The sequence below is a fragment of the Trichosurus vulpecula genome, chromosome 3 (genome assembly GCF_011100635.1).
Source record: "Trichosurus vulpecula isolate mTriVul1 chromosome 3, mTriVul1.pri, whole genome shotgun sequence".
Taxonomy (NCBI): Eukaryota; Metazoa; Chordata; class Mammalia; order Diprotodontia; family Phalangeridae; genus Trichosurus; species Trichosurus vulpecula.
Genome location: NC_050575.1, coordinates 171,084,343 through 171,102,893, shown reverse-complemented (window position 1 = coordinate 171,102,893; position 18,551 = coordinate 171,084,343). Strand labels below are relative to the sequence as shown.

General features: G+C 38.9%; 1 protein-coding gene across 1 annotated transcript; it reads right to left on the bottom strand.

Moving 5' to 3' along the window:
• Positions 1–4,681: 4,681 nt before the first annotated feature.
• Positions 4,682–16,606, bottom strand: PPP1R26 (protein phosphatase 1 regulatory subunit 26). The gene is made up of 2 exons (XM_036749389.1): positions 16,247–16,606; positions 4,682–11,037 (listed from the first exon to the last, which is right to left on the bottom strand). Exon 2 carries the CDS (start codon positions 10,968–10,970, stop codon positions 7,173–7,175), a length of 3,798 nt encoding a protein of 1,265 aa, XP_036605284.1. The 5' UTR covers positions 10,971–11,037; positions 16,247–16,606; the 3' UTR covers positions 4,682–7,172.
• Positions 16,607–18,551: the final 1,945 nt, after the last annotated feature.

The window sequence follows — 18,551 nt, the reverse complement described above, 5'->3', positions numbered from 1 at the left end:
AAGGTTTTGGATGATTTCCTGCCACTCATATTCAATTTGAGTGCTGCCTCCTAGCATGGAGACAGCCAGAGGGGCATAACCTCTCGTAGGGTTTGCCAAGCTAAAGGCTTGTGTCTGTTGTTGGAAGACCAGCCTAGCCAAGTTTGGAAAGGCTTATCACCAGGTTAACTTGAGGGGGATGGATATTTTTGTCACAGAAAATGGTCTTTCAGAGTTGCTAAGCTGTAGAGAGTTTACAATCTGAATGCCTGAAGATGATAAAATAACAGTTGTATAAAAAACCAGAAGTATGAAAAACAAAAAGATGCAGCATAGGGGCTGGATTTTGGGCTTGAGTTTCATTTGATTGTCAGGGTGACGTTGTTTGTGGTCATTGTCCCTCTAACCAGAGGGACAATGGATACAATGGATAATTGTAGGGGGTGGGAGGGCTGGGAAATGGGGGATGGAAGGGAGCTGATATTATTTAATTTTTTTTGTTTCATATTCTTAAGTAATAGGCAAATGAAACAGTTTAAATTTCTCAAAAAGGAGTCCTTGATTAATACTTTCTATTAATGGCCTCTGATAAATATGAATGTTTTTCTATTATATATTATTATTGTGAATATGATGTTTAAAGAAAATATTTCCTTCAAAAGACTTCTCACTGAAAAAGATGAGAAGAAATCAAACACTGTGGTTGGCCATTTTTTGCTAATCTTTTGTTATACACAGAAAAACAGATTACAGAAACTTTAAAAAGTCCAATATGAGGTAGAAACTGTTTAATTTCTATAAGGTCTGGAGAGACAAAAAGAACTACAATTGTGGGTTATTCATATAGATGATACATAAAAACAGAATCTGAAACCAGATTATATGTATGCATATATACATACACATATATGCATACACACATTATGGTACAAAATAAAATGTGTTCTATTGCTTTCTGGTTGAAAAAGCAGTTCAAACATCAACCATCAAACTAAAATTATTTTTAAAGAAATCTATTTATTCATATTATTAAATAAAATTTCAACACTTCTATTTTTAGTCTGTTGAAATTATAAAGAACAAATATAAAAATAGTTAAGTTACTGTCAGTTTCCAAAATGTTTCCTTTACACTAGAAATCCAAATAGTAACACTGATTCTGAGAACTGTTATCACCTTAAAAGAACAAAGTCAATAGGAAAATCAATATTCTTTTAACCTAAATTGATTAAATAACTATTGTACTGCATTGTGTTGAGGCACAGAGTTGAGGCAGTCTTTGAAATCAAAGCAAAAATAAAAAGTGGTGGTTAAAACTGGAGAAAGATATGGCAAACCACTCCAAGAAAACCCTGAATGGGGCCACAAAGAGTTGGACAGGACTGAAAAAGACTGAACAACTTCTCCCTCAAAATAGTAAAGGCCCTGCTGGAGAGGAATGCTTGATTGTGGGTTGGCTCTGCACTCCTTTATCAGACAAGCATTCTGTCTAGAACAGGCCTGCACAACCTGTGGCTCTTTGGCCTGCTGCTTGCTGCACACCAAAGGATTTTGGGTGGCCCGCAAAAATGTGGAGGAAATGTAGAGGAAATCCTTTGATGTGCCGCAGGTTGTGCAGGCCCGACGTAGAACAATGATTTTTTTCCTTTCCTAATTTAAAAGAGAATCTACATTAAAAAAGTAATATAAAAAATATGAACAATAATCGGTGAAAATGTCATATCCCTGACAGTATAGCAACTGTTTAACTGTCTTGAAGACATGGAGATTAAAAAACAAAACAAAACAAACAAACCTGACTCTATTTGTGACTTCCTGCATGATTATTCTAATTATTCAAAGAGCTTCATTTGGTGAAGTAGAATCTATCTGTCACACTTTCTATTGAGTGGCTGGAGGTTAAACTTCTTACACAGCACCTCTGGGGCAATATGACATAAGACTAGTGTCAATCAGCATCAAGAGAAGAGGGAGGAGAAGAGCTGCAAAACATATAAGGGAAACGCCAGTCATTAGTAAGTATAAGGTCAATATTTTGCTAGCTCTCCATATGCAGAAGAAAGAGTAAACCTTAATTACATAGGATAACTTGTGGGACAGAGGAAGGAAGATCGTGGGACTTTCTTCTCTAAAACAGAGAATTTGGTCAAGGTTGTATCCTCTGCCTTGAAACTTTAACATCTGAAAAAACATTAACTGTGACAGAAGGGGGGGGAAAGTTTGCCATACAATTCAATACAACCATTCCAGTAGTGTTTAATGATGATGATGATGTATTTATATAGTGCTTTATGGTTTGCGAAACCTTAGGCAGCTAGGTGCTGCAATGGATAAAGCTCTAGGCTTGGAATCAGTAAGACCTGAATTCATATCCAGCCTCAGACATTTACTAGCTGTGTGACCTTGGGCAAGTCACTTAACCCCAATTGCCCTGCCCCCCCCCAAAAGAAATTAAATGACTTGCCCAAGGTCACACAGCTAGTAAATGTGTCAAATGTCTGAGGCCGCATTTGAACTCAGGTCCTCCTGACTCCAGGGCTGGTGCTCTACTCTCTGCACCACTTAGCTGCCCCAAGTCACTTAATATCTGCCTGCTTCAGTATCTTCAACTGTAAAATGAGGATAACAGCATCTACCTCACAGGACTATTGTGAGGATCAAATAAGTTGATTTACAAAAAGTACTTAGTATCTGGCACAGGCATGTTGTGGGCACTATATAAATGCTATCTATTATATAATTACTATATAAGTTATCTCATTTGATTCTCACAACCCTGTGAGATAGGTGTAATTTCCATTTTATAGATGAGGAAACTGAGGCTGAGGAATGAATTGTCCTGGGTCGTACTGCTAGTAAATGTCTGAAAGCAGGATTTGAATTTAGGTCTCCTTGACTCCAGATCCAGCACTCTTACCCACGGCACCACCTAGATGCCCTGTGTTGTTAACCAAATGATAGGTCAAAATTTTGTCAAATATAAGGACAACGACATCACCATACCAATGAATTAACTTTTTCTGCCCGAGTTATCACCAAAATCAGAAAGAAAATGAAGTACAAGGGTACTTCAGAGTAGGTAAAAACCCCAATGTATCCATCAGAAGAACAATTATTCCAACATTGTGAGTGGCAATACTTTCATTAAGTGCTATCTAGTGAGAAAGGTAATGGTCCCACCATATTTTCCCAATCTTATCTCCTCCACAGCAAACATTCTATTTAAACTATTTGCTGAACGCTCTCCGCACCATCCTGTCTTAATCTTTTTGTTCATGTTGTTCATTCCACCTAAAATTTACTGTCTGAATATCTAGCTATTCTGTCCTCCAAGAGCCTAATTAAATGCTACCTCCTCCATTATTCCTAGATCCTCTCAATACCCTATGTGATCTCTTTCTCTTGACACCAGTAACATTATATATTTTATGACACTTATCACATCACATTCACCTCATGTGTTGTTCGGCTATCTTAAAAACAACAAAAACCTACTACCCTGAGCTTCTGAGCACAAGTACTTCTTCCTCATTGTATTCCCCCGAAAAGTTAAGATGGTCAATAAAAATTTGTTGAATTGTTCATCATCTATCCAAACTTTACATTTCCTTCCAGACCTAACTAAAATTTCACCTTCCTTAAGTGGTTTTCTTCCTTGATCTCCTTTGGTCTCCACCTCAACCCCAAATCTTTCCCTAATTAATCTTCTTAGCACTAAGATCTTACATAATATTAGCCTTACCCCTGCATATTTTATCAATTTATATAGAACATGACATCTGGAAGACACCTTGGGGTTCATCTACTTTAACTCCCTCATTTTAAAATTCAATTCAATTTTCAAAAAGATTTGTTAAATGCCTATCAGTCAAATCAGACATTTTAAAAGTGCCTACTATATGCTAGATACTGTGCTGTAGTCTGCAGATATAAATACAAAGAATAAAATTCACTCCTCTCAAAGAGTTTACATTCTAATGGGGGAGATAACAATACATGTATAAGTTTATTCAGGATAACTATTAAGACAATGCCTCTGCAAAGGCAAGAAAACAGAAGATGGAATGTCATATACGGGGAATGGGAAATGGGTCAGTTTGATGGCACAGAGAGTATCATAGGCTCTTTATAGTTTGTTTTTCTTATATGACTTTATATTATTAAGGATGTGATGAGCTTATTTTATTTTGGTATTTTAAAACATTTACTTATTAGGAAGATATTGCTTTGTGATTATTCCTAGCTGTTTCATCTATATCTTGCCTCTTTTACTAAACAATGGGGGGAAAAGGACTTTGTCTTTATTTTATATTCTTCCATGTGTCTAGCACAGTGCTGTGCATGAATACATTTTTTAAAAATGCTAGCTGAGTGAAGAAGCAGTGTGCAGAATTAAAGTGATCAATATGAGACAGGGAGAAGTTGGTTTTACCTTGTTTCTTCATTCACTGCACTGGGCCAGCTTTTGTTTGTTTACTATTAAGATCTTAATGTTGACAGACACTAAATAATACTCAAAGCATTATTCTGTTTCTTACTCTATGACCTTTGAAATTGGTCAAATAAGTGAGGTCCTAAGTAGAAAAACTCTTATTCTTATGACATACCTTAATTAACTAGGATTTTTACTTTGAAGTGGATAGGCTTTTAAGGTAAAACTTAAAATTACCTTCTGAGATAACATAAAGCACATAAAAACTGGTTTTTATGGTTCATGAACAGTCCTCAGTTTATTAGTTTTTAAAACTTATGAATTTATACCATTTCTTACATACAAAACAAGTTGATTTTTGTTTTTAATTTAAAAAGTGCTTTTTAAAAATGAAATGACATTTAAAGCACAGATTACATGGATTTATATTTTATTTGGAAGCACTTAAGTGAATCAATATCTTGCCGAAAAAAAAAAGACATAAACACAGACACCAACTGGAGCATCGGATAGAAATTCCAATCCTAAAATTGTTTTACCAAAATTTTTCAATAAGGATACATTCAACACAAATGATACCTTGTTTCATATTCAGGTATTAATGTGAATTACTGCTTAAACTTGTGGAAAAATAACGTAGAGAAAAACTTATCTGAATTTTAAAATACCAACTAACTCCAATTCTAAACTTAGGACAAAACACTGTTCTAGGCACACCATAACTAAGTTAGATTAGAAAAGTTTTTAAAAATGCAATGTTCTTCTACAAAATTCTGGTCAGACAACAAAAGTCTAGTGTTGACTGGTTGATAATACAAGGTTGATAAATGAATAAATGCCCATAATTTAAATGTCCTAATATGTTGATGCCCTGCAGCCCTAAGCTCACAATGGAAGTAGAAAAGTTGCTATGTCTTTCACTATAATACCATATGACTAATACCATTCTATCTCATTTTAACAGTCTATAATCCATTGGCAGAATACCACCCCATAAGAATACATAATGAAACAAAGAAATTCTCTTTGACTCCGTTTCTTTTATTATGGAAGCCCATTGTTCTCATTAAATCTCATTAAACAGTGGAGTCATTGTATAAAGAGCTTTGAAAGGCAATTGCTATGACAATTGAATTATGGTTTGAAAATAAATTTCTAATTTAAGGAAGATATACTTACATATCTGGTTGTAAGTTCCATGAGGGCAAGGATTTTGCCTTAGTTATCTCTGTATCTCTTTCAGCACCTAGCACAGTGCTTTACAGATTGAAGGTGCTTATTAAATGATTGCTAAATGGATGTACAGCGTGTATCTCAAGACAATATATACATACAGCCTCTGTGTGTATGTAGATACACACACATATAATTGACTTGGGACACTGAAAATATTTGATGGTAGCTCATAATGCCCCAGAAAATTATTCAAAACATGTTATATGTGTTTCAAGTGTTCTACGTTTTCTATATCCAACTAGATTTAAGTTCATTTAAAGGGAAGAGCTGAGTTTCCATTTCTTATTAATCCCTCCACAATATCTAATATTGCATTTTGCACACTGCTGGTGCTCAATTAATGTTTGGTGATTGATTTTCCTAAAGCAACTATAAACAGTGCTTATTTTATTGCACATATCAAGAAAAGGGGATGAAATTTAAAATACATACATAACTTTCATATTTTACAACCACTATTAAAAAAGTAGCTCCAATACAAAAAGTAGTTAATTTAGATTGTATAATTGTCCTGTAATGGAACAAGATTATATATTAGAAAACTTCAGATGACTTTTACCAGGCATACTTTGGAAATATGAATTGTATAGTAGATATAATACTGCCACTGAAATAATTTTATTTGGGATTTCTCAGCTTAAAAGTGGAGAGCCCAAACAATTGTTCAACTGTACTTGTGCTTTGAAACATTTACTGTTCAAAAGTTCTCCCTCTCCCACTTTTTTGACCTGTGATTTCATCAGTAGAGGGAAGTCTTGTAAGAGATAAATGAGGAACTCCCCTCATGTCGATTTAGACGTCACATGCTCTAAAACTTAGAGAGCTTTTTTGTTAGTGAAAGAGTTGTCATAAAATACGCTTAGGAGTTAATATTGAGATTAATGGGATCTATATTTAAGAAGTTATGTCCCAAAGTCTGTTTTACTGTAGGTAGAAAAATGTTCCATAAGAAATTTTACTGACATGATACCTTTGCGCTGAACCACCAAAAGAAACTGCTGTTTAGAGAGTCTCATCAATGACTTTTTAGGCCTCCAAAGTTTGATATCTAAAAATTTTCAGCATTACTTAGTCAAATGTTACATATATTTAAAGCTGGCAGTGTTAGTAATTACTGGAAAAGCCTAGATTTGTCTATTCTATTTTGGGTCCCTCACAATCACTAATTTCACATGGGTGTTTTCCCAGCTATAATAATACATGACTACAGAATACTGTAGTTACACATATTCTAGAAAATTAACTACTAGATTAAAAAAAATATTTCATTACCACACTTTAAATAATTTATAAAATGCTACAAATTTATATTTACCCAGGACACACCTGTTAATAGAAACATTTGTTTCACATTAGTATACATATGTACATGTGAATGTATATTAGCAACTCCAGACAATTGCTTTCCCCCCTTTTAAATACCAAGCTCTCTAAATAACTGTTGAGCTCTATTTAGCAGTTCTAGTTCTCTATCTACACTCATTTACTTTATACAAAGATTCATGAAAACTATGGGAAAATGTACTTACAAATTTAAGATCTTCCCCTTTACCATTGAACTTCTGCTTTCCTCTATGGAGGTGCCATTAAATTCATTGGAATCATTCTCTAATGCTTTCTGATCTCGGCCACCTTTATCAACAATCCTTCTATTTCTTACATCTAGTATTTTCCCTCCTGAACTGAACTTCTTTACTTCACGAATGTTTAATTCTGCCTGTGTCTTTCTATTTTGCCAATCAGACCCTTCCTTCTTCAAAAGCAAGTATGAGCTTCCAAATATTCCTGAATCTTTGCTCAATTTGTTCTCTTTTAATGACGTGAAGAGGGGCACCTGCAAAGGAACTGCCTGGTTTGAATCTAAAAGACTTGTTTGTTTGCTACCTTGAGATGTACTCTTCCCAAAATTAAATACTCCAGTTGGAATCAAAGAATGAAATCCAGTCAAATGTAAACTTTGCTGATGATCTACTGCACAATTTGTAGAACTCTTTCTTTGATCCTTTAATCTTTTTTCTCTTTCCTTCCTAGGATTCCCTTTCTGTACTATTTCTCTACCTTCTGTGTTAAGCACACAAATATTCTGGAACACTCCTTCGTGGACAAAATCACTTTGCAGAGTATACTGTCTGCTGTTTAAAAGCAAATGTCTCTCATTTTCAGGTACAAATTTTTGATCACACATGCTTTTGCTGCACCATTTTCCCTGAAAAGGATTAGTCTTTTCTGGAGTGGTAATATCAGTAATACAGTAGTTCTGCAACCTATTGACAACATTTTCTGTATCAGTGGGTTTGAGACTTTTTTGACTTTGGTCTTTGATACAGATAGCTTTCTTATCTATTGATGCTTCCTTTATAGATAAACTGCCACAACAACTTTTAGGTGTCATTGTTTCATGTTTTGTTTTTACAGCCAAAGTAGAATGGAGGTAGATATTCCCAGGACAGGATGTACTTTTCCTACCATCATTTAAAATATTTATTGCACTTTGTATTACAGTTTTATCAGAGATTTTTAGGTCCTCGGCTTTCTGAGAAACTATCTTATTCTTTTGACTTTGGCCAGATAACAAGCCAGGCTGATGCCCCACAGACTGATGCTTCTCTTTTCCACTAACAATTTCAGGCTTAGAAACTTGCCCTATCCCAAGAGCTGTTGTTACACTACCCTCTTGAATTTCTGAACTGCTCATGGAGTATTTGGCTTTTTCTGCCAAAAACTTTCTAATTTCTTGTTCAATGCTATCATCACTATCCACTGAACTACTGTCATCAGAGAGTGAGATTGCAGTGTTCCGATTTTCACTGATTTCTGTATCATTTGAAACTAACATAGGTTTTGAGAAAATTTTTTTCTCTAATTGGAATGCCAGCTGGAGATCTTCCTGCTTTTTCCCCTGTTTCCCTCTTTCTGTTCTGTTGTTATAAGTGTTCAAAGGTTTCTTTACTGTGTTCTCCCTATTGTCTCTTTTAGATCCTGGGAGACAGCTTTTCAGTAAGTGAGGACTCTTGTCTTTCCAGTGTTTTTGGAACTTATTAAATTTATCTAAAAATTGAGTTCCTGTGCTACTAAGCTTAACCTTTTTTTTATAGTGAGGTTTGGGGTCCCTGCACCTTTTCTTTAATTTACGCTTTGATCTTAATAGGTCCTTAATAGCCATATCAAGGTCTTCATCACTGTCCAAAGAACTACTTTTGTCACCAGACCCAGGCCTCTCTTGTTCCAAATTTCTTCCCTGTGCTATTTTATCATGGGCTTGTGATAAACTACTTCTCAGGTCTAAGGCAATGTGCTCATCAATAAGCCCAACTAAATTGGAAGAGAGGAACTGACAAGTCATCTCATCCTCCCTGCTTTCAGATTTACAGATTTTATCCTGACTGCTCAACTCTTTTTTTTCTTGGAACATAAGAATTTTCCCCTGACCATACTCAGTTTCCCTTGAGCATTCTCTTTCTAACCCTTTAGTTTTCTTAGGTGTTAGTTGTTTCACCACTTTCCTTTCCCCTTTAAGTTTCCTTTTGCAACACAGTGATAACTTCAGTGTCTTAGAAAGAGGGCCTTTGGGGCTATTGCCTTGATTACTATGTTCAGGCAATAGTGGTCCCTGCACAGACTTGGAAAGGTTTTCCGGTTTGGCCAGTAAACGTTCTGATTGTGCCTTAAGGGCCAAAAAGGTTCTGATTTCTTGCTCAATGCTATCATCACTATCTACCAAGCTGCTATCACTGTCAGGGTGGGAAGGCACATTTTGGGAAGAGAAGAGAGGGGTTGTAGAAAGTGATCTGTCATTGCTTTCCACATGGGAAGGCATGATTGTTTTGTAAATGTCAAGTATAGCTTCTGCACACATTAACTCGGCAGATGTTTCAGCCTGGAATGAGGGTTGTACTGTAAACTCACATTTGGCAATTGTATTCATAGGAGGTGTAGAAACTTTGGTTTCTTTCAGTGGTTTAAAAAGTTTGTTGGAGTCACAGCTACTGTTGCTCAGTTCTGTAGCCTTTGTAGCAGTCTGTTTCCTCTTGCTAGTCAATGTTTTTTTGTGGCTTTCAAGCAAGGCACTTTTTGAAGAACCAACTGCAATACTTGTAGTAAAATCTGATACTTTGTCATCATCTCTGGGATGTGTTTTTTGCAATAGGTTACTATCCACTGTAGAACTCGCTTCCTTTCTTTTCTCCAATTGGTACATCTGAATGGCTTCTTCAATGCCATCGTCACTACTTGAATCAGATATCTCATATACAAGAGCTGCACTTTTGATTCTTTGTTCCCCTCTATTTGCCCAGGAATGCTTTTTCTCTACACCTTTATATTGTGCTGTTTCTAAAGAATGGCATGTACCTGCCAGTTTAGGAGGTGCCAGCCTTGTATTGGTAAAGTTTTCAGATTCTGTGCTGATTTTAGGCTTGAAGCACTTGGGCTGTACGTTAGTCTTCTCCAATTCTGGATACTGTTTGAAGATTACATCCTTACATCCTTGCTTTAAATCTTGGCGATTTGATTTGACAATGGATTCTTTATTGGATTTAGGTACTCCTTTCACCAAGACTTCTTTTTGCTCTGTTCTTTTGTCCAAAGGGATACCACACTTATGGACCTCTTGTTGCTTCTTCTCATTCAGGAACTGTTCTATTTCAGCTTGTATGCTTTGCTCAAAAGAGTCATCACTACTTACACTAAGAGGAGAACTAGCTCTTGGCTTATCATGGATTCCCTTGGGATTACAAATGACGGCTTCTGATAACACATCAGATTTAAAATTCACAGGAGGTAGGTGAGTGGTCACATTGTTTTGAGGGAAATCTTGTTTGACTCTGTTATTCCCATCTGTTGTACCAAAACAAGTTGCATTGCTGCTGGGTGATGACTGAATAGTGTTGCTTTTCTCCTTTAGATATTCCTGTATTGCTTGCTCTATCTCCCGGTCCACAGAATCATCACTATCTGATTCCAATACAAGAGGTCCAAAATCAGAGGAGTCATCTTCCATGTGGTCAAATTCAGTAGACAATTCACTTTTGGCATATGTAGAGTGCTCCTTAAGCACAATTGTATTAGCAGCTGCAATTCTGGCTCCTTTGTATTTACCTCCCCTTTGATTTTTCTGCATAATGTACTCATTGTTCATACCCAAGGAAGCCTCCTCACTTTGCAGGTTGTTTATGATCATTTGAACTTTTGCACTTACAGATGCTCTAGCAATATCCTCTTCAGATTCTGAGAAACACACAGGAAATCTAAAACTCCCTGACTGTCCAAATGACTCCCATTTTGACTGTAGAGCAATCACAGGAGGGGCATTCATTAGAAACATTCTAGCAGACAATGATGGAGTGTGCAAAGGGATGATTTTTTTTTTATATTTATATCTGTTTCACATCCTGTGAAGAAACAAAGAAAGGGCCATTTATATTCCAAACACAAGAAACCCATGATGTTAATAAACAGCATGACAGAATTGGTAATGCCTTCTTATGGTATTTCAATTTTGCCATAAATATCATAATTTCCTGGAAACACATTGTATTCCCATATAAACAATTCCCTAAAAGTACATCAAGGAAAAAAAATCCAGAAACTTGCAAACTAATATTTGCCTACTGTCATTACCTCCTGTACTCATATTTAATTTGTAAAGATAGTTACCATCAATTCAGCTCAGGAGAAAGTAACACCATTTTTAATCCTGTGGTGGCATGACATACAGCAACATATCAAACTAAACAGCTAGGTGATTCGACTCAGATTCTGGGCTATTTATGTAATCTTATCAAATTGGTGGAGCCTTCCATTGATTCAGTTTATTCGTGTATTTCTTTTAGTTAAAAGTAGTTATATATAAAAGTGACTTGACTTTTTATTTAGTAAACCTATGGAATTCAGAAGTATCAGTTATGTTATAAAAATAGTGTAGGTCACATAAAAATTGAATGTATAAAAACCATAGTGTATTAATGTCAATAGTAAATTTAATTTTTTAATCACTGGGGTGATATATAAATACATGGCAAGGCTGTTATAGTTTATACAGATGTGGAATAATTCGGTAATCTTACTACTATAGGAGGAAAAAATGGTAAATTTTCACTGTGACTCAGCTGAGAATCATAAAATACTGGAACTGGAAGGGAATATTAGAATTCAGCTAATCTGACTTTTTCATTGTAGAAATGAAGAAATAAAGGCCCAGAAAGGGGAAGAATAAGTTACTGACAGAGCTGGGACTAGAGACCAAGTATCTGACTCTTACGTGGGGTGGGGGGTGGGGAACATTCCACTAATAAGTCACATTGCTATCTCCAATGGAAAGGATCTAACATTGTGACCTACAAAATGAATGGGGAAACTGAGCTGAATAGGAAGCAAAATAGCTTGCAGCTACTACTACAGAGTTTGAAAATTTAGGTTTGAGTTTTCTCCATTATGATGCTACATTTCCATTTAAGCTAGTTATCTGGTATTTATAGATCTACAACAGAGACTTCTTCCCAAGAGGAACTGAAATACCCAACATATGTATGTGTGTGTGTGTGTGTGTGTGTGTGTGTGTGTGTGTGTGCGCGCGCGCGCATGTGTATAGGATCATAAAAAGGAGCAAGATGGTCTTAAAAAACAAAAACATTTCTGGAGCAGTGGTTTGGAGTTGGAGGATTTGTATTCAAATCCTAGCTTACTACCCTGTCTCATATGATTTTTGTCAAGTTATTTAACCTTTCTGAGCCAGGGTCTTTTGTGTAAATTGAAGGGATTGGACTAGATGACCTCTAAGATTCCTTCCATCTCTAAAGCTATAGTTCTATCATCCTATGAATAATTAGCAGCTGCAAAAAGAAAATTATGAAGCAAATGAAATGATTTATATTCCAAGTGTGAAACTATAATGTCACAATTTTAACGCAATTAGTTGAAGAGGTTCTCCTCAGGAGTGAATTCTATGACACTGAAAAGTTGATTTAGTTTTAAAAATGCCTCAGACCTGATTCTTAATTGTTTCATCTATTTGTCCTTTTAACTTCTTACCTCTCTCTTTAAAGATTTATCACAGCTGCACCTGTTCAGCATTACATTTTTTCCCAAATTGGAGAATAAAAAAATGATCTATATTAAAATGACATACGAATCACCAGAGTTTAACAACTTGTAATGCAATTTCCCTACAAGCTACCTCCCCTGCAACAAACAGATCATGAAAATTTTCCTTTCTTCTGACATAAGAGCAAAGAAATGGCATCTTTGTGAACTCTGCTGTGTGCTGGAAAGGGAACATTTAAAAAGCATTTAATATTTTGTTATTCTCAAGCATACATTTTTGGGGTCTAAACTTGTGATTTCATTTCACTAGGGAGTACAGGAATCCTTGCTGTGGAAACCCTCTGCAACTAAGATACAAATGTTGCATAAAGGTACTGAGTTATCCTAGGCCACACAGCTAGTATATGCCATGGGCTCCAAGGCTGACGTTCTATCCACTATGCCACAAGGTTCTCAAATAGTTCTTGAGCTCTAGACCTAAGACTACATGGAACTGAATTGAGATTTCACCTCTTCCCTTTTCAGTAAAAGGAGTTATGGTCTGAACTAGAAACCTGAAGAGTCTGCAGGCCAACTGTATGCATTGGATGAGTTAGTATAGTTTGGAATACTAAAGTTTTAGAACCATGGTAAAACAAAGTTTAGTTAAAGATAAAAACAAAAATAAACTGTGGTCAATGAAATTTGGCAGGAAGAATATGCTTGATGAAGATGATTCATAAATGAAAGATTTTTGTAAGAACACACACTGAACTGGTCTAACCACACAGAGTACAGTTTGGAATTATACCCAAAGGGCTGTAAAATTGTGCATACCCTTTGACCCAACAATACTGTTACTAGGTCTGTACCCCAAACAGGTCAAAGAAAAAGGAAAAGGACCTATAACTATAAAAATATTTATAGTAACTTTTTTGTGTTGGCAAAGAATTTGAAACTTAGAAGATGCTGATCAACTGGGGAATGGCTGAACAAGCTGTAGTATATGATTGTGATGGTATTGTGTGGTAAGGAATGACAAAGGAGATGGTTTCAGAAAAAACCTGGGAAGACTTATATGAGCTGATGAGAAGTGAAGTGAGCAGAACTATAACATTCTATATAACAGCAACAACGTAATGTCAATCAACTGTGAACGACTTAGTTTCTCTGATCAATGCAATGATTTATGCAATTCCAAAGGACTCATGATGAAATATACTATCCATCGCCAGAGAGAGAACTTTAGAACTTTGAGAACCGATTTAAGTATTTTTTCTTTTACTTTATTTTTCTTACCCTGCCCCTCCCCCCAACATAACTAATGAGGAATTATGTTTTGCATGACTTCATATATATAATGGATATCTTATTTCTTGCCTTCTCAATTGGTGGGGAAGGGGCAGGAAGGAAGGAGAGAATTTGGAACTGGAAATAAAAATGAAAAAAAAAACACACACTAGAATAAAATGTACTTGTTCACAGTTAACTTATATTATTATGTTTTAAATAAAAATTGACATAAATAGATACATTCTTGGGGAAATGATACAAGTTTCAGTATATAACAGAGGTTTGTGATTTCATATAAAATCTTTGTTTTTTTGTGTAAATGGATTTGTTGCTGTTTTTTAAGTCTATAATAAAAAGGAAAAATTTTAAAAGGGGGAAGGAAAAGAATATGAGCTCTATCTGGCCAATGAGTTCTACTTAAATAAACTATGCCATCTGCTATTCTGATGAAGAAATTGATGTGGATTTGAAGTGTATTTTTAAATGGTTAATACAGTTTGGATTACATATATGACTTTTCTAAACTGTTTAACCATCTAGTTCAAGAATCAGCTTATTAAAAGACAACCCCAAACATCCAAGATGAAATCTCCAAACACATTTCTCTTGGCAACATCTTATTGTTTTGATGTTGTCAACTGTAGTTTAAACAGACCTTAAACGTTAGATGAATCATTCTTTAAAACTGTACCGGGAATTCATGAGTCTTTTTTGAGGCAAAACTAAAAGTGGGCTTTGCCAAAATATAGTACCCACTGTGAATGCAATTGAATTGGGAGCAGAGTGCAGTCACTGTGAATACTGCACATCTGCAGTTAAAAGCAAAATACAAGCTTCAAAAAAATAAATTCTTTAAAAAGGGGGTGGGGGCAAAGGAAGAAAGCACCTTAATCTCATTTCAGCCCAAGAGTTAAGAATAAATGAAAAGATTCGTGGATTAAGGCAGCAACAACAAAATCTAGGAAGGAAAAAACAAAGGTGAAAAAATGCTCCAAATTTTTTATCAAGTTTTTAAAAATCAATTGTCATCACAGGTTACTATCAATCTAGAACCTAGCACAGTGCTTTGTACATAATAAGCACTGATTTAACAAACATCTGTTGAATTGCTGAACCTGGCTCTGTCCCTACAAAGGGATTAGACTTTACACCTCACCAAAGCACTCTAGAATAGGGGTAGTCCAGTTCTGGGCTTTACTATATAGTTTAAGTTTTTTTCCTCATATTTTTAAAAAGAAATTTCGAATTCAGTTTCAAAAGACAAGAGGAAGTTAGTATTATTTCAAGAATCGCCTTGTTCCTAATTCAGGACCATGGTGAGTCAGAGGGATCCATTTCCCCCGACAGTTAGAAGGGTTGCGGTTGCCCTACAAGTAGGGTGTGTACTGTATATTTATGGAGAGTAATCCTGACACTATTAACAACATCACTTTCCTACCTTTAACAAATAAAGCTGCAGTAAGATTTACAGTAACTGTTGTTAGGATGGAGATCACAAAGGAACAGGATGTTACCCTATTTTGGGTTCCTTGAACTTGAAATCTGGATGGTGGGGGGATATTTTCTTGATTCTTGATCTTTACTTTGTCAGTCATTCATTAGGGACCTACTATGTGCAAGAATATGGAGTTCAATATTAGTCAAATGGAATAATTCTTTCATCTCTAGCAATGGCTCCCAAAGAAACAGAAATGCCAAATCTGGAGGATTTACTGTCCACAGAAAGCATGCAAACAGATAATTCCACTTTGAGTGGCTTTTAATTCTCAAAAGGCTGGGACATCTAAGACTTCATTTGGGAGATTAAGGTGGAAGAAATTGCCAAGTCCTTTTTACAAAGGAAGAAACTAAGGTATCGAGAGATTCAATATGTCCCACTTAGGTTCCGAAAATTACGCTCCCTTCATCTCCACATTCCCCCGGCTAATCTCTACAATAGCGGGACAATAAAAACTGTGGTCCCAGAGATTAGCCCCCAACCCTCTTACCCCCTCAAGCCGGGGCAAGAGCTCCTTGAGGGATTAGGCCCCTCCTCTTTCACCTCTGGGAGACCTCTCCAAGGGACCAAACACCTTCCCCCCCCCCTCCCCCGCCTCCCAGGGATAACTGCCCTTCCCCAGGGGGAAGGCCCTCTCTCCGCACCCAGGAACAGGAGGGCAGCCCATCCCCCGGCAGGCCCGGCCTGGCCACCTTCCCAGGCCGCGCTGGACGCCGGCTTCTGGGCCCACTTTCTGACCTCTATCCCCCGGTGCCTCCCCGGGCCCTGCCGCGTTGCCCGAGGCTCACCTTAGACGAGGCCCGGTCCGGCCGGGGTGTGAGGCGGCGCAGAGCCGGCCCAAGGGACTCAGCCTCCAGCGGCCCGGGGCCTCCAGGGCCGCGGCTCCGCCCGCTTGGCCTCCCAGCTGAGCCGTGGCTCGCACCGGAGGGCGCAGGGCGCCGCCTCCTCTCCCTCCGCCTGCCGCTGCCGCTGCCGCAACCGCAGCCGCAGCTGCCGCCACCGCGGACGGTCGGGTCAGCTCCCGAAACCCCCTCCCCTTCCTAGGGGGAGGAGGCGGGAGGGCCACGGGGCCAGAGTGCTCCCCTCCTGAAGTCTCCCCCCGCCCCCAGCGGAACCCCAAGCCACCTCCCCGCGCGCGCGCCCCTTCCTCGCGCCCTACCCCTCCCACAGCCCCGCCGGTCCGGGTTCCATTCGGGCGCGCGCCGAGGGAGTTAGGCGAGAAGGGCCCGGCCCCCTGCACCCGACTCCGCTGGATTTATGCTCTAGCAGCTGGAAGACCGGGAATGGGTGGAAGGCAACCTCCTAGTCCAGCAACGACGATGATCCCTAAGGGCTCTCCCAGTCCTGACATTTTATGAGTTTATGATTCAGGGGCCAGGGTCTCTTACGTTCCACCTCCCTGACCACCTCCCCCTCTCCCCCGCAGCGCTCCTTCTTTCCAGAGTGGTGCACGCCCTATGGACATCGAGGCTTGTGCACGCGCAACGGGCTTTCCTTCGAGGCTAGGGTGCGCGCTATGTGCTGCCAATTGACTCTTTGTACACGCGCTATGGCTTTGGAGGTGGGGTTTTTTGTTTGTTTTTTACATTTTTTCTACTAGGTACATTTGCAGCCACCCTTACTGTGCATACAGCGCTATAGCTTTTGGTGCTGCTCTAAATCCTCCCTCCTTCCCCAACAACACCCGGCGCTCTATTACTCTATGGCTCTACTCCTCTCCCCTCACCTCCCTCCCTGAGCTCATACTATTAGCTGCTCAATACCCTACCGTGTTCCCGAGGGTTGGGTAGGTTGGTGTGCTCACTCGCCGGCGTGGGCGCAGGACGGGAAAGATGCTATCCGTGCATGCGCTGCTGTGGGGTACGGGAGGGGGGGAAAGCACCAGTCTGTTGCCTGTGAAGAAGAGGCTGCGATGTGGCTTTCGAAGTGTGCACGCGCCCAGAGAGGCGGGAGCCGGGTGCTAGGGCTACAGAGAGGTTGGGGTGGCTGGGGACCACTATGGGGTGGGGGCGGGGGAGTGTATGTAGTGCGCCTGTCCAGCCTCTAACCTGCAAACCCCGACCTCAAATGAGGATGAGGCTTGCAAGGCAACTAACTGCTTGCCTCCCGGTCCTCCCAACTATTTCTCACCTACTCTTCAGGCCCCTTCCCTGGTCCCTACGACTTCTTAAGGGGGCAGGGAAGCAGCTGCAGTGGTTGGAGCCTCTGGAAACTGCCTAGTAGTTTGGCATCAAAGGGCGGGCATGTCTGTACTCCAGCAAAGTCCTATGGCCTGGAATTTTGGAACACACCCGCCTTGTACCAGAGCACTGTGCTTGACCCACTCTGGTCACCCAACACCCAACAGAGATCGTTTTTCCTCCTTGATTTGAACTTTTTGGAAATGGCCCAGGGTGTTGTAGGTTGAAATTTTGGACCCTCTGGCTAAATTCCAGTCCTTGGCACCATCCAAGTGAATCCCCTCCTCTACTGGGGTCTCCTTCACCCTGTGATGGCCTAGAAGGTCAAAGGGACAAGAATAACAAAGGGGACCAGGAAAGCCTTCAGGCAGAAGGTGCTGCTTGAGTTGAATCTTGAAAGAAACTATGAATTCCAGAATAGAAGTGAGGAAGGGGAATGGCAGTGTGTTGTGGTATGGCAAGGGCATGGGATACGGAGTCAAAGAATCTGGGTTGAGTTCCCAGTTTTGCCTCTTATTACCTATGTGATCTGAGCAAGTCACTTATCCTCTATGGGCCTCAGTTTCCTTATCTGTAAAATGAAGGCGTTGGAGTTGAAGATGTCCAAGGTCCCATTCAGCTTTAAATCCATGCCTATGTTATGACTTCTTTCCAGGTATGGAAGATAACTAGTGCAAAGATACAGACATGGGAGACTGAGTATTTTGTATCAGGAACAGCAAACCATCCCCAACCTCTTTTAAAGTCCCTCTTTTTCTTTAAGGCCCCAACTCAGATGCTACCTCTTCCATTAAGTGTTCACTGACCACTTCTCTCTACAACCCTTCTGCACCAGAGAAAGTGAGTTCTCTCTTCTTAAATTTCTGATAGTACCTTGCCTGGCCAGCAGCTTTGCATTTATCTCATTCTCCCT